We start from the raw sequence: 21,733 nt of genomic DNA, 5'->3' as shown, positions 1-21,733 counted from the left end.
TGATCATCATAATGATCGCTATGAATTTATAAAAAAAGTTACGTGAGTTTTCTTCTCTTCCTAAAATACTGGTATGTATTTTATTAAATTTTGTCACTGAGTGTTTACTACATAAACACTTTTCAACCTGCTTCTGCTGTAGGTGGTATTCAGGGGATCAAACAATAAGCTACAGAACTAGTTTGGATAGTGAATGGTATATACCATTATAAAGTGTTACACAACAGACTACAGATAGAACATAAAAGTGGCCATATTGGGTCAGAACAAAGGTCCATCTAGCCCAGTATCCTGTCTTCTGACAGTGACCAATGCCAGGGGCACCAGAGGGAATTTACAGGTAATCCTCAAGTGATCCATTCCCAGCTGCTGGCAAACAGAGGCGAGAGACACCATCTCTGCCCATCCTGGCTAATAGGCATTGATGGACCTCTCCTCCATGAATTTATCTAGTTCTTTTTTGAACCCTGTTATAGCTCTGGCCTTCACAACATCCTCTGTCAAAGAGTTCCACAGGTTGACGGTGCGTTGTGTGAAGAAATACTTCCTTCTGTTTGTTTTAAACATGCTGCCTATTAATTTCATTTGGTGAACTCTAGTTCTTGTGTTATGAGAAGGAGTAAATAGCACTTCCTTATTTACTTTCTCCACACCAGTCATGACTTTATAGACCTCTATCATATCCCCCCCAGTAGACTCTTTTCTAAGCTGAAAAGCCCGTCTTAATAATCTCTCCTCATACAGAAGCCATTCCATACTCCAAATAATTTTTGTTGCCTTTTTCCAAACCTTTTCCAAAACCAATATATCTTTTTTGAGATGGGACAACCACATTTGTACGCAGCATTCAAGATGTGGGCGTATCATGGATTTATATAGAGGCAATAGGATATTTTCTGTCTTATTATCTATCCCTTTCGTAACAATGCCAAACATTATGTTAGCTTTTTTGACTGCCACTGTATGTTGAGTGGATATTTCCAGAAAACTATCCACAATGACTCTAAGATCTTTTTCTTGAGTGGTAACAGCTCATTTAGACCCCATCATTTTATATGTATAGTTGTGATTATGTTTTCCAATATGCATTACTTTGCATTTATCAACATTGAATTTCATCTGCCATTTTGTTGCCCAGTGACCCAGTTTTCAGAGATCCTTTTGTAGCTCTTCGCAGTCTGCTGGGACTTAACTATCTTAAGTAGTTTTGTACCATCTGCAAATTTTGCCACCTCACTGTTTACTCCTTTTCCCAGATCATTTAGGAGTATGTTGAATAGGACTGGTCCTAGTACAGACCCCTGGGGGACACCACTATTTACCTTTTTCCATTATGAAAACTGACCATTTATTCCAACCCTTTGTTTCTTATCTTTTAACCAGTTACCAATCCATGAGAGGACCTTCCCTCCTATGCCATGACAGGTTACTGTGCTTAAGAGCCTCTGGTGAGGGACCTCAGATGAGGTGTAAGAACAATTTGCAGTGTACTCGAAATTTAGCAGACTGTTTGGCATAAAGTGGACTAGTAGAAAGTATGATGAATTACTGAATGGTCCAGAGAAGGTACATCTCGTAACACAAGAGCAACAGAACATTCAATGAGGGAAGGAGAGAAATTCAAAATCAGTATAAGGAAACACTTTTTTCACACATGTAATTAAATTGTGGCATCCACTGCCCCGGGAAGTCATTGATGCCAAGTGAACAAGATTCAAAAGGGACTGACCATTTATTTGGATATGAAGAATTTCCACAGTTAATACAATTTTATTGAAGAGATATTAAACCTTATACTTCAACGCTTAAGCCAGTGGTTCTCAACTTACTTACCATTGTTGGCCACATCCAATACTACCTGTATGGCTCTAAGGATGTCACATGGGTCACAGCTCTGTGCTGACTGGGCCACAGGTTGAGAACCACTGGCTTAAACCAATCTCTATTAGGGACCTTAAAGGGGAGCAGATTATCCCTATCTGCTCACTGCAGAGTTCTTATGCCTTCCTCTGAAGCCTCTGGTGTAAGTTGGCCACTATTAAAAATATGATACTTGACTGGATGAACATCTGGTCTAGGTACTAAATATATACCAAAGGTTGTAAAAAGTTATGTGATCATTTAGTTAACAACTACCACAATGTATTTGTAGAGGGAGATAAGGCTACACATTGAACTTGAATGCTTAGCCACACAACCCCAAGACCTCTAAGCATGTTTCAAATGAAATGTACCCACACACCTTGATAGATTTACAATAGGGTCCCTGCCCTGCATATCTTAGGAAGTCTGTGGGAGTCCTTTTTCTATGCTATGTAGCTTTTACTTTATCAGATGTGCAGCAAATAAGACAAGCTTTTTGCCTCATTCACTGAACACTATCACTAGTTTTTTCATTTCATAGCAAACTTAGTCAACACCTGAATGTGCAGTGCTTCCTTCCTTAACTGTACGTTACAAGCTTAGCAATAATACACAATGCAAAACATACTGAGCACACAATTTTAAGCACATCACAACTTTCAAGTCCACTGAAAATAACATGCTACCCGATGAATGCTATCTCCATGCCAAATTTCAGGTTTGTCTCCTCACCCATTTCAACAGTATGGCTGTTTGAAAACAAGAACAAACCTATCAAAATATTTTCACTGTACATGTGCTCCAATTAGTGAACTGTTTTTGTTCAAACAAAAGAAAGAAAAGAAAATTCAGTTTTAGTCAGAGACCCAGACCGGAAAGATCAGCCTGAAAGATGAAAACTATGGAATATTATGAGTGACTGTAGATAGCACATTGGAATGGGGACAGTAAAGCCATCCTAACCGTAGCTTTGGTATTACTAATACTTTTACTGTGCCACTCCTGCTATTGGCAAATCGCACTTAAACTTTAACCACAAAAGCATTAAAGCACCACTATGATAAAATACATACATCCCATGTATAATCAAATATTTAGTTGTGAAATTCAATGATACCTAGGTATTTCTCTACTAGTGGATTAACCGTTCTAATTTGCACTAACGACTCACATTTTAGTCAAGAATCTCTGAGAGGTTTATAAGCATAAATGAGCCCCAGGGAGGAAGGCAAACATTCTTCTGCCCATTTCACAGCTAGGCAGACAAAGAAGTCACAGGCCAGATTTTCTCCTCAAAATATCAGCGTCAAAGCCAGCCACTGCATTTTCAATAGAGTCACTGCAGAGCCACAACAACATAACAGAGCGCTCAACTGGACCAGACCCAGTAGCACCAAGCTAAAGGAATTTCAGCCTTAACAAAAAAACCCAGGGATTTTCCCACCTCATTCAAAGTATAAAAAAGATCTCAGCCTCCACAGAAGTGGATTCACAGTCATCAGCCTCAGACTGAGTAGAGCACTGGAGGAGGGAAGGAACCACTTAACGCAACAGTGACATGATGGCAGAGATGGGCTGGTTTTAAAGCCAGACCTTGCTAGGTTTGCCAAGCACGGGTGGCCTGAGCAAGGATAGCGTTGTACTGCACTTGTTCCTGCCCAGGGCACGCGGGCACAGACCGCCCATGCCCAGGAACCGCCCCGACCCCACTCCTGCCGGCGCAGACCCCTCCAGGGCAACACGGGGAACGCGGACGAGGCTGCCTCTCTCCCCCTCCGAGAGCCAGGGCCTGCCCCTCACCCCAGCGCAGCAAGGCCAACCGCCTCCCCCCGGCCCCGGGCCCCGTGCAGGGCTGCAGCCCCCGCCCGCCTCCAGCCGCAGGCCAGGGCAGCTCCCAGCCCGCCTGAGCCCCAAGCCGCCGCCCTCCAAGCTGTAGCCCGCAGGCCAGCCCCGCTCACCATGATCGCTCGGAGCCCGCGGCCAGCACCAGCCCCAACACCAGCCCAGACAGCGTCTCTCCGTCATGTGACTCCACAGCCTCCTCGAAACCCCGCCTCCCTGCAACAGCGACCCCTCTTCATTGGCCGACTCCGAGGAAGTCAAGGTGTCAAGGCTGATTGGTTCTAGTGAGCCACGATTGACGTTCGGGATAGCCAATGAGTTTCAGAAATACGCTCCGCCAAGGTGGCGGCTCACCTCCCCCGCTTGTAGTGCGCGTCACGCCCTCAGGACAGGAGCCGGCGTGCGGAAGGGGCAGGGCCAGTTGTGGCGAGCGGCGCGCGCGGGGAAATGCGGCCCATGGAGGAGCCCGGACTGATCCAGCGGCTGGCGCCCAAGCTGGGCATCGCTGCGCCCGGAGTTCTCAGGTAGCGGGCGCGGGACACGCTCCCCCAGTGCCCGGCCGGGGCAGCCCCAGCGCCTCAGCGGGGCCGGATGGGACCCGTCCCCGGAGCCGCCGGGGTGTCCTAGACGGGAATGGGGGCTCGGGGCCCATTTCCCTGGGGCCCGGATCCGGCCGCCCGCAGTGGTCTCCTGCCCTCTCGCGCCCCCTGGGTATGAGGGGTGGGTTTGCGCCCCGGCGGTGGCGGCGTTGTGATGGTGGGTGGCAGGATCCCTGTGTGACGGGCAGCACCTTGGGTCCGACGGGAGCCATGCGAGCATCTCTTTGCTGTTAAATAATAGAGGGGATGATCGCCCGGAGCGTTTACACTGTAATTAGGCTTGGCAGAATTCGATTTGTAGTTATCGCTTCAGCAATCGCTGGTTTATTTATACGCATTTTTTTATCAGTTGAGATTGTCTCAATTGCAGAAAATTATAGGTTTTTAATCTTGTTTTAGATTATTTAAATTTTCACAGTTGCAGGAAATTATGCTGGGGTCAGACAAACAATGGCATTAGAAGTTGATTCAAAAAGTTAAAGCTTGGTAACCACTGAAACACAAATTGTCAGCATCACATGTCAAAATATACAAAGTAATGTTCTTAAATCAAACTTAAGTTCTCAAGCAGCATTTTTCATATGCTATCTGTAAAGTTTGATTGTTGATGGAAATTTGTTTCGTCAGTTTGTATGTGTACAGTGAAATCAGAGTGGATTTTTACTTAGTAAAAAGAAAAACATTGATTTTTATCCACCCTGAGTGGAATCAATGTTTACCAGTAAAAATGTAATCCTTCCAAGCCCAACCCCTAGCTTTTAAATAGCACTTTTCATTAGTAGATCTTAAAACACTTTATAAAGGTCAATATCTCCATGTTACAGATGGAGGAACTAAATCAGAGTCATTTACACATGCACACACAGAGGCTAAACTGGAATAGAATCCAGGTATCCTGAGTCCCAGTCCAGGGCCCTATCCTCTAGGCTATTCCCATAAAGCTCCTTGTGCAGAGATGCGATTCCTGGATATGTCACTTTATTCCAGAATAATTAGTATGCTCAAAGTGCACCAACTATTCTGGAATAATGTGTCCACACAGGAAGCTATTCTGGTCAATTTCCCCATGTAGGTTTCAGAGTAACAGCCCTGTTAGTCTGTATTGGTAAAAAGAAAAGGAGTACTTGTGGCACCTTAGAGACTAACCAGTTTATTTGAGCATGAGCTTTCGTGAGCTACAGCTCACTTCATCGGATGCATAGCATATCGTGGAAACTGCAGAAGACATTATATACACACAGAGACCATGAAACAAAACTTCCTCCCACCCCACTCTCCTGCTGGTAACAGCTTATCTAAAGTGATCATCAAGTAGGGCCATTTCCAGCACAAATCCAGGTTTTCTCACCCTTCCCCCCCATGTAGAGAAGTCATAGTTCTTTGCTGTTATGGTTGTAAAAAAAACCATAACCTGGATGTAACTATACAGTGTACAAGATAAATAATAATGTGTGACTGAGTTTGTGGGGAGCCTGATGTTTATAGCTCTGATGTGTCAATTGCCCCACTTATTTCAGTGGGTGCTAACTCAGATACTAATAACTAATTAACTGTTGAAATTTAAAATATCTCACTTTCCAGAACATGTAAGAATGAGGAGGAAATATGCTACTATCAGAGCTGTCCCTTGGGTAGGGCGAATCAGGACAACAGCTCCGGGCCCTGCGCTTTGGGGGGCCCCCTGCTATTGGCCGGCGCAATCGGTCCCAGAAGACAAGGTGCAGCAAATTCCCAGTTCCGGCTGGAGCCCTGAGCCGCTATGGCCAACAATAGCTCCGCAGTAGGCACCAGCAACTGCCAGCAGCAGCAGGTGGCCCAGCACCAGGCCAGATCCGTCCTGCCATACAAGCTGCTGATGCAGAGTGGGGCCCCCAAGCCTGCGGGGGCGGATTTGCAGTGGTGCTAGAACATTTTTAATAGTGGCGGTGCTGAAAGCCAGCCGCCTTACCCCATCCACCACCACCACCCCCCAGCTGAGGCAGGGAGCAGAGCCGCAGGCGCGTGGGGCTGGCAGCTGGGATCCTGGGGGTGCTGCAGCACCCTATGCACCCCTAGTTCCCACCCCTATGCTGATTTGTCCTGTGCCCTGCACCCCCCTAGGGATGGCCCTGGCTACTGTGATGATAAACGCAACTTAGGTTATGTCTGCACTTAAACAAGCCACAAAACTTCATCCACCCACTCATATAAGGGACCACTAGCCTCTGGCTGAGTTACTGAAGTCCTCAAATCACTGTTTAAAGACTTCATGTTACAGAGAATCCACCATTTACACTAGTTTAAACCTGCAAGTGACCTAGGCTCCAGGCTACAGAGAATGGCAGAAAAACCGTGGGATTCTTTTTGCCTATCTCACCCCGGGGGGAAATTCCTTCCTGACCCCAAATGTGGCGATCAGTTAGACCCTGAGCATGTAGGCAAGACCCAGCTAGACACCTGTGAAAGAATGTTTGGTACCAAGTTTTACAGAAAATCATAGTGCTGAACTGATGGAAGCTACTGGCTAAGCACGTGGAATGGGAGTTTATTGAAGTGCTAAACCAACTTTTGACAGCTGTAGTCTCTGTTTTCTTCATTTCAGTTTATTGAACTAGGTCAGTTCAACGATGAGTTCATTGAAAGTTAAGGAACCTTTTCTTTTCCAATATATGAATAAAAACAAGGTGGGAGGATCAGATCTAGTTCTAAAATCTTGAAGGACATAGTGACCAGAAACAATCAGTTTAAGTCATTAACTACAGATAGTTCTTCCTTTATTTAATAAATAAGTTTTCAATGCAAAACAGTTTTGATAAAAAATTTTCTTGTGTCCTGAACATTTACGGTAGTTTTATTTAATAAAAACATGTAAAATGCTGGTTTTGTGCATTTTTAATTGTATTGAATTTCCATCCAAATAGAACTTGACACAATCACAAGTAAAAATGTATCATCTAGTAAATAAGAAATGCATCATTCACCATTTTCTGACATAATAAATGTAAAAATCAAGCTCTATAATTGCTTAAATAAATGCATATAGATATAGTGAATCCTCCCGGTTAGCAAAAAGAAGTACCAAATTTAATGTGAAAGCTGTATTTAGTTGCAAATCAACATGTTTTAATGGTTACCAACCATTGAGAATCAACTTTCTTTAGGAAAATAACTAAAGTACAAATACAAATATGATTTAAAAATTTGTGATCTAAATCAATCCATTGTGGTAGGGCTCCGTGTGAGTGCAGGAAGGAGTATGCTTGTGGTAAACCTGTTGCAGTATTGGGACCACATTGGTTAAAATACTTGCAAGCAGATCTGTGCTAGGATTCCTGTCATTGCTAAGCCTTACCTATAAGAGCAATGGTGGGATACCTTAATGCAAAAAAGCAGAATCTTGTACAGAGAAGACCCTTGGCCTAAATGATTCTTCCCATTATCCACTTAAACTCTGCTGCCTTTTTAAATCTCTTATAGGGACGCACTTGTCTCTTATAGCTGGCCTAGTCACAGACTTGAACTGAAATAACTACATTGGTTTTAATTCACACCTTAAATTAAATTAAATTTGAAATGAGAGAGATCATGCATAGACTGGCCCTGAAATAACTAAAGGTGTGAATTATAATAGATGTAATAGTTGAACATCACTAACACCTGCAACTAAATCCAATCTCTTAACTTCTCTTCAGTGCCTAATCCAGGGAAAAAGGTAAATTACTTTTAACACTACTCAAAATTACTTTGAATTCCTTTTAACTACTATTTGACTGACATTTCTGTAGGCTACAACACGCTACAGTGCATACACAGTTATGCAAACCAGCCTGCCAGTGCTTCCAAATTTATTTAACTGACGTCCTATTTTTCGTAATATTTTTTTATCTTGATTTAAAGCAGCCAGTCCTGGGTATGTATGTTTGCATTCTTGCAGATGTAAGTGCCACCAGTCTGTATCCTCAGTAGTATTAACGAATGGCATTTTGTGTGTGTGTGCGCTCATGTGGGGCTATTTTATAGAAAAGCAGAAGAATATCTGCGACTGTCCCAGGTGAAGTGCACAGGATTATTGGCTCAGATGACAGCAACAAGCAATGCGGTGATGTGCCTGGACCTAGCAGCTGGCTATATGCAACACCCAGTGGACAAAGTAGGACACAATACGTGACATGGTTCTTTGTTCGTCCTAACTCTTACCAACTCCCATAAAACTTGTACAGTGTTTAGTGTACATGATGAGGCAGCAAGGAAAGACTAGTAAATTCCCATTTCCTCACATTACAGACCAGTCTGCAACTGGGTCCTTCCAACAATCCAGTACTATTCCAGTTTTCATCAGAGGTTAACAATGGAGAATTGAAGACTAGAGTCTCCATTACATTCTGTTGTGAATTGACTTCTACTACCCCTGACTGAGGGTTCCTTAAGGGTGGTAAACCGTAAGCCGGTGTGCCCCTTTATTGTGAGAAGTGATGCAAGGGGGCTCTTAAAGCTACCAAAAGGAAGCAGTGGCTATATATGAGTCCCTCTGCCCCCTGGAAGCCTGTAGATGTCCATTTGCAGGACTGCCAGGCAAGACAACTGTCTTTTTTTTTTCGGTGATGGTGGGGACAAAAGACATAGCTGATTGTCCATGTAATCTTTTTTAGATTCCTCCTCCATACATGGGAGAGGTTTCCATTGCCTAGATTCCCATGAGTAGCACTGACCCTTCATACAAATGCTCAGTGATCCTGGTATCTTAGTTCTCTAAATGGCAGTTAAAAGGGCCAAATCATTTTCCAAACTGCAGCACCGGTATAAGTATCTGAAAGTAACTCTGCATTGAAACGTGTGTTGTTCCTTTGCCATTGTGTATTTTTTTCCTCTTCATAGGGCAGCCTCACGTGGGTAACAGATCTAACCAAACAATGAGCAAACAACAACAAAGCTATTTAAAACAAAAATAGAAGATGGATTGTATTCTATTCTGTTTAGATGGGTTAAGTACCAGAAGGGAAATTCTGCTTACACATGAAGTTTTGTTTTGTTTTTCAAAGAGCTACTTAGTTAAACTCTCCGGTTTGAACAAGAGGACTTACCAGAGCTGTATGAAGTCTTTTGAGTGTTTGCTAGGTTTGAACTCTAATCTGGGAATCCGAGATTTGGCTGTACAGTTCTGCTGCACGGAGGCAGTGAACACCGCTTCAAAAATATTACAAAGGTAGGGCACATAACCTTTTATGGCCATCATTTTATCATCCGTTTCTATTAAGAAAGGGAAATGCTTTCTTTGTTTTTAAATAAGACTGCTCTTTAAGTGTGAAAAGTCTGATTTTCAGAGGTACTGAGCACCTGCAGCTCCCACTGATCTCAGTGAATGTTGAGTGGTCAGCACCTCTGAAAATTAGACCACTTATTTAGGAACCTATGTTTGAAAAATTTAGACCATTTGGGAATAGACTGCAGGACTCCTGACTCCCAGTCCAATTTCCTATCCACAGCCCCACACTTCCTCTCATTTAACCCTACCTGTAGCCCTTTCTCCGTCAACCTTGCAGTTCCAGAAGATACATACAAATGAAAGAAACTACATGTCGAGAGAAATGTATCCATTCCAAAATGAATCCTACGTTTTCTTGGTCAAAACTGTTGAATAAGAAAACTTCACAAAGTTGAGAGTCCCTTCACTTAAAACCCTCTCCTCTGTGTAGTATCCACTTTAACAAAAGCAATTGTTTAACAGGAAATTATAAAAAAACAATGACAACAACAACAAAAAATGGAAGAAAGGGGAAGCCAGTAATAATGGCTATCAATTAGAAGATAGAACTGTAGAAAATTAATCAAGGAAGCAAAGGGACATAAGGAGACATCTATGGCCAGCAGACTTAAGGGGGAACAAAAAGTAGGAACAAAAAAATCCTGACAGTGGGGTTGGTACATTGCTAAATGGAAATGGTAGAATTATCAATAATAATGCAGAAAAGGCAGCAGTGTTCAATAAATATTTGGTCTGACAGGGTGGTCGTTGTGGATAATCAACTGAACCTGAGCTCCCAGTGTGACACTGTGGCCAAAAGGGCTAATTCAATCCTTGGATGCTTAAACGGGAATGTCAAGTACGAATAGAGAGGATATTTTACCTCTGTATTTGGCAGTGGTATAGATGTTACTGTCCAGTTCTAGTGCCCACAATTCAAGAAAGATGTTGAAAACTTGGAGAGAGTTCAAAGAACGGCGACAAGAATGATGAAAGGATTAGAAAACCTGCTTTCTAGTGACAAGCACAAGGAAATCCATCTATTTAGCTTAGCAAAAGAAGGTTAAGGGATATCTTGATTACAGTATTAGCACCTACATGGGGAAGAAATATTTAATGGTGGGTATATCCATCTAGCAGAGAAAGACACAGCACAATCCAGTGTCTGGAAGTTGAAGCTAGACAAATTTAGTAGGTAAATAAGGCATATTTTTTAAACTGAGATAATTAACGATCTACACAATTTACCAAGGGTCATGGCAACTTTTAAATCAGATTGGATGTTTTCCTAAAAGATCTGCTCCAGGAATTATTTTGGGGAAGTTTTATGGGCTGCATAAAAGAATATTGGACTAGATGAACATAATGATCCCTTCGGGCCTTAGAATCTATGAATCCTGGGCTGCAAAGAACAGTCTTCACTTATGTAGCTGACACTCTTCATGGCTGCATCATATTTAAAGATTAAGGCAATTGAAACTTACCTATAGATGTTTCCTTATATAAACAATACACCTGTCAGTCTGACAACAATAGACTGAAATAAATGGTCTGTTGGCTGTTTCATAATACTCGCAGAATGAAATTCACCTCTGTGCTGAGGGCCCGCAAAGCCTTCTGCCATGCTTAAGCCCTATATTAAGTGGGGATTAAATGGTTACAAGAACTATGGGCTGGCCCTCTGCACTGGGATGAATTGAATCCAAAGTGGCTTATCACATTTTTGTAGAGATAATTTATAGATGTTAAATACTAGGTTCCATTGAGTGTGGTGAGTAGGTAGAATAGAGACTGTGCTGACTCCACCTTGTCCCCTCTGCCTGATTTCTTGATCTGAAATAAATATCACACCTCCCACCTCCCGTATCTCAGGATGTGCTGCCATCCCTTTCCCCTCTTTGCCTCTTTCTTCTGTTCTCAGCCAGGAGTAGAAAATGTTTGTCCCTGGCTGAGACAAAGAACTAAGCAATCTTGTACCACGTCTTTGTTCAGCTCCAAAGTAATAAACTTCACAAGCTTTGTTTAGAAGCAAACTGGCTGTGTAGTAAACACCGCTGCTCTCTTTTAGGTATGAATCCAGTCTCTCTGAAATGCAGCAGATGGATCTTGATTTATCAAAACCCTTGTTCACAACAGCTGCATTGTTCACAGCCTGCAGGTATGCTCTTCATACAGTTACATGAGATTCCCCATTATTCTAACTGTGAGAGCACAAAATCCCATTCTTGGATTTCCCCGCAACACAGGCATGCTGTACATGATAATGAAAGATTTCACAAGTGTGAAGTGGCTGTTACAATGCAAACAGCTGCTCCAGTCCCCAGAATTCCTTAATATCCTGAAGCACCATTAGGTGGTTAAATGTATCTTGTAGCACTACTCTCAGAACCGCAGATAGTCTTGACAGCCTGCTGAGGCTAATGTCTTCCTTGTAGTGAAGTATTCAGCCTAGATTGTGTTTTGTCTTGGAGAAAGAAAACATTAAATCAAACACTCAGTCTTGTAGCCCAAAGGCAAATCACATGATTTTATAATAAATGTTGCCACTGGTACTTAAAGTATCATGGATGGATGATTCTATAATGTGACAGTCATCTGAAGATCATCTGTTGGGTGTGTTTGACCTTCTGTCAAACCTTTCCTCATGTTAATTTTTCCCCTACTGTTACTCACACCTTCTTGTCAACTGTCTGAAATGGGCCATCCTGATTATCACTACAAAAGTTTTTTTTTTCTCATGCTGATAATAGCCCACCTTGATTGATGAGTGTCGTTAGAGTTGGTATGGCAACACCCATTTTTCATGTTCTCTGTGTGTGTGTATATATATATATATATATATATATATATATATATATATATAATATCTTCCTACTGTATTTTCCACTGCATGCATCCAATGAAGTGGGTTTTAGCCCACAAAAGCTTATGCCCTAATAAATTGGTTAGTCTCTAAGGTGCCACAAGTACTCCTCGTTCTTTTTGCTGAAACACACTAACATGGCTACCACTCTGAAACCTGTCAACATAAGAATGTTACTAGTTAATATCTTGCATTTGGTGGGAAGCTTGTTTATTTGCCAAGATGGACTAGAGTGTATTTGAGTTGGTCATATAACCGACAAAGATGTTTGTGGAATGTGCAGTGGTACTGAGATGATGTTTTGCATTCAAATGGGGAGCCATTGCAGAAAGGCTAAAGACTGACAAGCTCCAAATAAAAATAATGAGGAGTCCTTGTGGCACCTTAGAGACTAACAAATTTATTTATGCCCAAATCAATTTTAGTCTCTAAGGTGCCACAAGGACGCCTCGTTATTTTTGCTGATACAGACTAACACGGCTACCACTCTGACACCAAGCTCCAAATAGTCATCTGTTTCTCCACCTCCCCTACCCCGCAGGCAATCTTGCCTTTGAGACATGGAGCCCTCTAAAGAGAGAGCTGCAACAGCCTGCAAGTTAGTGTCCAGCAGACAATGACTCAAGAAAACCCACATGGACTTTTACTGAACATGAATCTTCTCCCAAGCCAAGAGTTATACATGTTAGAAATCTTATGAACCAGTCTGGCTTTAGGGGTGTTGTACAGTTCATCAGATGAGCTTTAAAAATGAGCACCTGTCTACTGGTGTGAAAGTCCCATTTGACTCATTGCAGGAGTAGGATTGTTTACCCAGTGTCCTGGCCAAATCACAACTTGTAGAACTACTTTCTTCCTGTTTAAATTTCCCCCTGTAATTTCAACAAGGTGTGAAATTTTTCACTTCCTGTTCCAAATTGTTACATACTGTTAGGACTAATTGATCATCACAACTTCCCTGTATGGCAGATGGATATGGCTTATCTCCTTCTTTGCAGATGGAGAAACTGAGGCAGGGAGGAAGTCCCTGGAGCAAGGTCACAAAGTGAGTCAGTAGCCAAGTTGGATTAGAATTTTGGAATTCCAGGCCCCAGCCTTCTGTTTATTCTCCCAGGCAGCGCTGCCTATAAATGCATTCATCGACCTGAGTTATGTATGTTTGAATGTTGCTTCCTTCAGAAAATAAACTAACTTCCTGTTTTAGGTGCTTGAAACTAAAAGTGGATAAGAAGAAAATGGTGGATACCTCTGGGGTGAAGAAGGCAATATTCGATCGGCTCTGCAGCCAGCTGGAGACAATTGGCCAGCAGATCAGCAGTAAGTGTTCAGTGCTTGCAGTCTCATGGTCTGGAACGCAGGTGATGTAGCCATGCTGTTGGGTCCCACAGGGCAACATCCTTCTCTCTCTGCACCCTTTCTTGGGGTGATCTCCCTCTGCTCCTATAATTTCAACTATTCTTTTGGTGCCAACTTGTCTGTCCACTCCTAACTTGTCTCCTTCAATTCACTTTCTGGTCACTGCCTGTCTTGTTCCTCAGGGATGTCATGTCAGTCTGTCATCTAACTCACATAACGCAGGAGCCATGTCTGACTCCTCCATGGTGCTTACCCCACACATGGGAGCAATACAAAACTTACAGCTCTTCCCCTCCATTAGATCAAGTTCTGGCCTTTTCTTTACTGCCACACAGCTAAAACTCTCTTCTAGGTCCTGCTCTTCTCCTGCCTTTAGTAGTGCAGCTGCCACCTCTGACTGACTCTCCTGTAGTCCCACTCCATTTCGTATAGTGCAGCTGCGAAGATCATCTTCCGTACGTGTCACGGAGCCCCTGTTAGAATCCCTCTGTCTTGTCCTTCTCCAGTCACCAAGTCGATGTCCTCACCTTCCTTGTACAACTCTGCCCCATCACGATTTGTGCAGTTTTTCCTCGTACTCCACCCTTGGCACCCTCAGCCCCCATCCCCTGTCATTGTACCTCCTACCATAATGCTCATCATGCAGAGAATGTCCCACCTGAACTTATCCATAAAGCCATTGCCCTCTCCTCCTTGAAAACCCCTTCAAGACCCACATCTGTTGCTGCTCCTACAAGAAATTAGCCCATTGCTGAAACAGGGATTGTTGATGCCACCTTCAGCTGGGAAGTTTGCCAGGGAAGACACTGTTCTTGTGTGTGTGGCTTGCACCCAGCACATTGCAGGTGCTACTGTAATAGAAATACATTGATTAAGGTGATGGAGAAATCAGAAGCAAGGGAGGGTCCTGCCAGAGTTATCAGCAAAGGTAAAGGGGGGGAGGGTACATAAGATGGCATGAATGTGAATCATTAGGTGCTCTAGTACCCCAATGACTGTCCACAATTAAACAAATAAAAGCAGCTTTCTCTTCTTTAATAGGAGACTGTGCTTCACTGACACCTCAGCCAACCCAAAGCCAAAAGACCTTGCTTGAATGCATTGAAAAGGAAGAAGGTAAGTTGTCTCTTAATTGTGAAATTAAGCTTTGTTCTTCTACTGTTGCCTAATAATGGCCAGATGTTGGAAATGCTAAGAGAGCCTAGTGAAGTGGGACATGACCCCTATGGGGTCGTGAAGGAACATTCAGGGTACTGCGCAGCAGGGCCTGAGCCAGCCTCCGGGGGAGGACCACCCAGTCCCACTCCACCCCCACCACAGCTCCGACCCCCAGCCCAGCTCTGACCCTATTTGGAGCGCACTCTGTCCCCCCCCCCTCCCCCAACCCAGTTGTAACTCCACCCCCAGCGCAGCTCTGCCCCCAGCCACAACTCTGCTCTGCCCCCCCCGCTCCGTCCCCAGCCCAGCTCTGCCCTCATTCCCTTTCTATCCCAGCCCAGCCCCGCCTCTGTCCCCAGCTCTGCCTTAAGCCCAAGCTCCACTGCTCAGGAAGTCTTGGGTGTGCAGCAATGGAGGGGGTGACACGGACCACAGGCGCCAGCTTTCTCCGGGCCCTGGGGGTGCTCAACATCCCGCTCCACCCCAGGTCCCACATCCACCCGACCCCTTCCCCCAAGCCTGCCCCGCCTCTTACCAGGCCCGCCCCCACCTCATCTCTTCTTCCAAGCCCCCACCCCACCTGGTCCCACCCCTGCCCCACCTCTTCCTGTCCAGTTCCACCCCTTCCCCCCAAGCGCACCCTGTCCCCACTCCTCCCCCTCCCCCACAGCGCCTCCTGCACGATGTGGAACAGCTGATTGTGGCAGGCGGGAGGCACTGGGGGGGTTGAGTCGATCCATAGGGCCGCCGGCAGATGGGAGGCGCTGGGGTGGGAAGGGGGGAAGCTGGCTGCTGGTGGGTGCTAAGCACCTATTAATTTTTTTCCACGGGTGCTCCAACCCTGGAGTACCCATGGAGTCAGCGCCTATGGCGCGGACAGATTCCATTACTGGTAAGCGGGGGGGTGGGGGTGGGGGTGGGCACTAGAGGAAAAGTATGGGCATCACTGACCTCGTGGAAGCACCATTACGTTTTTGTGGAGCAAGCCTAGTGGAACTAGGGTAGCCTTTTCCACTCAAACAAAAAGACAAATACGTGAAGGTCACAGTGTTAAACAAAACTACAGCTTGATTTTTTTTTTCCCCAATGATTGATGGTAGTCTTTGTGTGCATGAAGTAGACTGGCATGTGTACGTTCCAGGGGCCTGAGACTCAGCATTAGGCGCTCTCTTTAGGCAAAATATTATGCATGATAGATAGCGTTTCCTGAAAGTTTTTGGGGGGTTTTTTGCCCCCATAGAACATGAGGATGAAGTTGAGACCCCTCGCAAGCGGCAGAAAAGTGAAACCGAAGCAAAACAAGATTATGAAGAATGGAAAAAGAGAATCCTGGAAAATGCTACTAAGGCAAAAGGGGCCAATGTCTGACTTCAGTCTCTGGAGTGCCACCAAACACTGTCACTGCCTCTGGTTTATAATTTTAAATCCCCCTTCACACTAGTGTAACTTGGTAGCAAGTGAATTTATGGATGGTAACCAGCAATTCTTATTTATTTGACTGGCAAGATTTTAAATTGTTAAGCATGTCATTTTACTAAGTGGGACCAGCATTATTATGACACGCTATTACTACACAGTTGGCCAAAGTTTGAAAATTGACCCTATGATGCCTTCCCCTCGGACCAGTGCAGACCTCAGCTCTAGGACATGGATAGCCTTGCTACTTTTAAGCAACAAACAGGCCAAATAATGGTGCGGTATTAAGTGATCTCTGAGAAGGTTGCACACTCTTGTATTCCACACTGAAGCTTAAGTCATGGTTACTAAGCTGTATGGAAAGGGTCCGTCCATGAGGAAACAACTTGTGTCATCGGCAAAACAAAACTGAGGAATTGAGACTGTTAAAACTTTTTTATAGCCATAATATCTGATTAAATAAATTTTCTACTGTGTATGTGGGACCTAAATGTTTTTAGAAAGCAATAAAGATTCTTTTTCTACGTCTGGATCTTTAGTTTAAGAATTTGCATATGGTCCTAGGGTTGCTTCTGTGACCTCCTATCACTTTTATTGTATAAATACCATCAGGATCAAAATCTAAATGGGTTTAAAGACACTTTCTGTACTTACTTTAAATGTTCCTTTACGTCAAGTAATAAGGTCTACAGATCTGTGATAAGAGGTACTTCAGTCTGCTTGCAGCTTGGGAACAGAATCAAACCTGCCAGTCAGCGGCAGCAGGAGAATGCCCCATCCTCTGACGTTGCCTCCACTTGAGACCGCTTCCACAGCCAGCATAGTTCAATTTTTTTTTCTCCTACATTAGATTAACTATACTTTGACGAGAAAACACAAGTTTATTCTGTGGCAGAGCATGGGGTTAACGTCTGAAAAAATAAACCCGAATCTTCGGATGTCACTTTCCATCTCTGCTCTGGGTGACCTGTTTGTCTCCAGGGTGAGCTGGATCTGACTAGACTCTGTTTCTCAAATAAAGGACTCTTTCAGGTAAGCCAGAACATCTCCTATTCATTGGGCTAAAATACAGTGGGATTTTCACAGCTATGTGCCTCCACTGTTGGAAACAAGGTCAGCCGTTGACTATTTACATTGAAAATGAGGTTTATGGAAAAGTTGTGAAGACTATTTGTCTGCAGTAAAAGTACAACCATGGGTCTTGTCTGGGAAAGCTAACTGAATAAACTCATCTGCATAAAGATAGTAATCATACTTCCAGTCCATTCATGTGGACATCATGATGACACCTACCCCAGAAGTGCAAATGGGGAGTCCTGCACCAAGCAGAAAGAGGTTCCAAGGTTGCGCTCTCTACACTTGTGGGGCAGGAGTCACTGTAGTTGCCTTCAGGAAGCACAGAATGTCAGGGTTTGTACAAAACTTCATTTTGTGAACATGCTGAGAAGACTATAGTGCTTGGATGCTAATACACCTTAGGGGGTTGGGCATTCCTCTGTTGCCATAGACTGATAACTGTGGTTCTGCACTCAGGTTGAAGTAGCCATTGTAACAGAGCTGTGGAAATTAGTACAATAAAGTGAACTCCTGTGTTAGTCTCCTCTCCCCACCCCACATTTCCACACCATGCCCTGGTATAAAGGACACAACTAGCCTGTTACAATATAATGCATATATGAAATTAAAGTGAGAGGCCCATCTCCAAGGTTAACAAGTAGAGAGCCAGCGCAGAACCTCATCCTTCAGAGCCACAGCATGGAATTTACAGAGGCAGGGTATGTAATCCTGCATTAAGTCACCTTTGGGTCATCCTAATAAAAGGCTGCTCTGGGCCCCCAACATAATTAAAAGAGCCTTGTACACTGTCTGAGATGTGGCACCCTCACTCCACTGCCTTACAGGCTGCAGCACTGCCAGGAATGGCAGTGCGGTGGAGGGCTGCAGCCCCACACCAACACTGCCAGTTCATTGACACTTCACTTGTGAAGCAGTGTTCCTGGGGGAGCTTTTGGGCTGTCCTCCCAGAGCCTGCACCAAGGGAGTCCTCCCAAAGCTGGGAATGGGGGTGTTTAGGACTCTTTTATGCTACGGAAAGGGGCCAAAGTCTCTTTTAATCCACTGATCCATCTGTATGGGGCTGTGGAACAAAAGTCCCCTCTGATGTAATAAGGATGAAACCAAAAGGGGTTCTATAGAAACTTCTGGGTTTTTTTAAATAAATTGAAAGAGCTCTGCAGAGAGGTTAACCCCAGGAGATTGGGGGGGATGGGGAGACAACTCTCGAAGTTGTGAAAGCCTGGCCTGCTACCTTCTGCAGGATGGATATTCTGAAGGGCCTTTCATTTTAAGAATTAAGGTCTGATCCTAAGATAGGCAATTGAAAAAACTAAACATCAAGGAACAGGGTGCAGCTGCAATCCACGTAAAACATATATCATGAATAAGGCTACATTTTAGTCACAGGTATTTTTAGTAAAAGTCATGGGCAGGTCACGGGCAGTAAACAAAAATTCACTGTGCATAACCTGTCCATGACTTTTACTATATACCCTTGACTAAAACTTGAACAGGGGGCCATGGGTGCTTGGGGGGTAGGAGTGGCCCTGGGGGAGGTGGCCCAGGACCCCCATGGTCCTGGGGGTGGCTACCCAGCTCTGCATGTCCCTGCAGCTCCTAGGCAGCAGATGGGGCCAGAGGGCTCCATGAGTTGCTTCCACCACAAGCGCTGGCTCCGCACTTCCCAGCCAATGGGAGTGGTAGGGGTGGGGCCTGTGGGCACGGACAGCGCGTGGAGCCTCCTGACCCCTCTGCCTAGGAGCTGCAGGCCCATGCCAGTGGGACCTGGGGACCCACACCCCACGCCGAAGTAAGCACCCCCCTGCCCCTAGCCATGAGCTCCCTCCCACACACCCAAACTGCTGCTGCTGGCCCAGGGTCAGCACTGACCACTGCAGAAGTCATGGAAAGTCACGGAATCAGTGACCTCTGGGACAGACTTGGAGCCTTAAGCATGAATAAGTAAGGGCATTCATCCATTATCCATTTAGAAAGACAAGGTAGTGAAGAAGAGATGTTGATTGACCAGCTTTTTAAGAGAGAAGTTTGCTTTTCTCTCTCTTCACCCACTCTGCTCCACCCCATTTTAAAAATTTAAGAGTAAAAGTGGAAGCATTCCTTCCTGTCAGCTTACATTTGTTTTGGGATTGGTTCAAGTTAAAATTTTAATAAGTTGATTCAGGAAGAGGCCAGACAAATGCCTGAAGAGCAGGGCAAACACTGAGCAGTCTCAACTCACTAAGACTAGCTGTAAAATGAGATTCCAGAATTTTTTTCTAAATCAGATTTCATAATATCAAAGGAGGGTCCACACTCTGGGCGAAAGTCAGATGTAGCAGGCTGAAATTCTGTTGTAAAGGGTTCACCAATGCTGCCTTTACTGTATTTCAGACTAGAGAGAAATAGGCCAGTTACATTTTTGCTGAGATTTATTAGTGTTAATATCATAACTATGCATACTAACAATAACTATTTACCATGCAATGTCACTGGGGAGGGGAAATGTGAACAAGCTTGGGCCTTCACAGAAGGTGATCCATTGTCAGGATTTTTTTCATGTAACTTTTGTTGCCCTCTGACATAATGCCAAAAGTGCTGTACAAGTCCAGTCCATCTGGAAGTGAAGGGAGATGTTCTAGAACTGAAAAGCTAGACAAGCTTAACATTAAACTAGTGTAAGCAATTTTTAAGGTCTTGAGGAGGGCTGGGAGCAACAACCATTTTAGGCAATTGAAAGGCAAAGAGTTAATGGAAGTAAAATTGTGATTTGATTAGGCTGAATGTGCAGACTTAAGCTGCTACTGTTAGTGATAAATTATTTTAATCAGCTCACATAGAGTGGTGCAGCCTGTAGGTTAGCCACAAAGGAAACAGTGTGTCAGCCACCTCTACCAAAGTGCCTGATAAACACTAAGGAAACACAATTGGTACTGGGATTGTGTTATATGGGGTGACTCCAGCTTTATAAGCATCAGAAAAAAAAATTGGTTCTTGAAATTAACCTTTTTCTTGACAATACTAACTTATTTTTGTTTTTAAACAATCAGAAAAAGGGCAACAGCTCCCATGTGACTGAAACAGAGTCAAAGGCTGGCAATTCACTGATCCCCCACCCAGCAGCTGAACAGAAACAAAAACCAGTTCATCCGTTACAAAGCAGTAGTTTTTCTGTTAAACTTCATGGCATTTGGCAAAAGTGTTGAACTCAAATATCAGCTTAGAAAACTAAGCATTCAGGTCCCAGCTACAGAAAACTATATTTAAAATGTATCCCCTGAAACTCACACCCAGAGGAGAGAATAAAAGAACCTCTGTTCCTGGGGAGGAGGTGACACCTAACTGCACTGTATTTCATCCACCAGATTGTCATCCCAATTGTTTTTCATTTGTGGTAGTTTCATTTTCAAATTCATACCAACACAAGGAGCTATTTAATCAGTGTGACCCATTATAAAAATATAGCAGTAGGGGACAATCTGTCTTAACTTGCGCCAGGTTTTAAATGCCTCTGAAAGCAGTAGCTTTTGTTTTAGAGGATAAGGTGGAAGGCACTTTTTCTTTCTACTCTGACTAGTTGCCATGCATTATTGTGATGCTTTGGTGGAAAAAAAAAAAAAAAAAAAAAACGGTGGGGGGGAGGCAGAAAAAAATGAACCCCTTCAGAAGAAATGTAGAAAAACTGCATTTCTCTACCTCAGTGTTGACCCTGGGTATTTTGCTTTAAGTAACAATTATCTTTGGGGAAAATAGAGCACTATTATCCCTCCAAATCTATCACCACTGTGGCAATGCCCTAAAAGTGATAGTACAGCACCTCATTAACACAGAAAGTCTTAAGGTATCCCACTGCTGCTGACCAGGTGCTTGCTGCTATACTCCACCCTTTGGATTCATATAAATAATCAAAGACTTCCAAAAGAAGTGGGTCCCACTCAAGGAACTTAGCTGCTAATTATAAGCATATCAATATAGCTATAAGTGGAGTTATATCAGGAATATTTATGTATCACTATGTCCAGTAGCTGAGAGCTTGTAAAACAGAACTATGGAAACCCCTGTTTTATAAAGATTAGTAAAATTCATTCTATGTTGTTGTGCTCTGAGGCAGTTCTGGTACCTAAACACACGCCTGATACATCACATGAGGATGGCAGAAGTGGTGGTGGAAGAGAGAGAAACATCCAGTCCGTTTCTCTCTGCTTCATCTCTAGCTCTAAGGCTTATAGCTCTTCCACAGCAGCTTATGCGAGGTTGACAGACATGCTCGGAAACCTTCTCAGACGATTGGCCGCAGCTACCACGTAGAAATGTTTCTGTGAATGAAACAGAAAAACCTAAATGTGAGCATAACGGAGCCAA

General features: G+C 43.9%; 3 protein-coding genes across 9 annotated transcripts in view; 1 reads left to right on the top strand and 2 right to left on the bottom strand.

Annotated features, from left to right (window-relative positions):
* The window catches only part of VPS35 (VPS35 retromer complex component), a 41,643-nt gene extending 37,593 nt beyond the window's left edge, over positions 1-4,050 (bottom strand). The window contains exon 1 of one of the 2 annotated variants that reach the window (XM_007059642.4): positions 3,822-4,050. In XM_007059642.4, the coding sequence (XP_007059704.2) occupies positions 3,822-3,824 (3 nt within the window). In that variant the 5' untranslated portion in view covers positions 3,825-4,050. Of the gene's footprint in view, positions 1-1,833; positions 1,864-3,821 lie in introns of those variants that run through there. The other variant, XM_043525947.1, reaches the window with a different exon arrangement.
* A 43-nt stretch (positions 4,051-4,093) lies between these two features.
* ORC6 (origin recognition complex subunit 6) lies at positions 4,094-16,850 on the top strand. Of its 3 annotated transcripts, none has more exons than XM_007059643.4 (7): positions 4,094-4,229; positions 8,304-8,433; positions 9,323-9,486; positions 11,594-11,683; positions 13,593-13,705; positions 14,786-14,860; positions 16,143-16,850. In XM_007059643.4, the coding sequence occupies exons 1-7, from the start codon at positions 4,153-4,155 to the stop codon at positions 16,268-16,270; spliced, it is 777 nt and encodes a 258-aa protein (XP_007059705.1). In that variant the 5' UTR covers positions 4,094-4,152; the 3' UTR covers positions 16,271-16,850. The 3 variants fall into 3 exon arrangements, with proteins under 3 accessions (XP_007059705.1, XP_037734233.1, XP_037734232.1); XM_037878305.2 differs by lacking the exon at positions 4,094-4,229 and adding an exon at positions 4,345-5,376 and having other exon boundaries at positions 5,670-8,433; XM_037878304.2 differs by lacking the exon at positions 4,094-4,229 and adding an exon at positions 4,345-5,376 and having other exon boundaries at positions 5,670-9,486.
* A 4,243-nt stretch (positions 16,851-21,093) lies between these two features.
* The window catches only part of MYLK3 (myosin light chain kinase 3), a 63,236-nt gene continuing 62,596 nt past the window's right edge, over positions 21,094-21,733 (bottom strand). For all 4 annotated transcript variants that reach the window (XM_043525946.1, XM_037878300.2, XM_037878301.2 and 1 more), the window contains one exon: positions 21,094-21,687. In XM_043525946.1, coding sequence (XP_043381881.1) covers positions 21,616-21,687 — 72 coding nt within the window. In that variant the 3' untranslated portion in view covers positions 21,094-21,615. The remainder of the gene's footprint in view (positions 21,688-21,733) is intronic.

This window comes from Chelonia mydas, chromosome 12 (assembly GCF_015237465.2).
Source record: "Chelonia mydas isolate rCheMyd1 chromosome 12, rCheMyd1.pri.v2, whole genome shotgun sequence".
Lineage (NCBI taxonomy): Eukaryota > Metazoa > Chordata > Testudines > Cheloniidae > Chelonia > Chelonia mydas.
The sequence above is the reverse complement of the archived record's forward strand: the minus strand, read 5'-3'. Positions and strand labels throughout refer to the sequence as shown.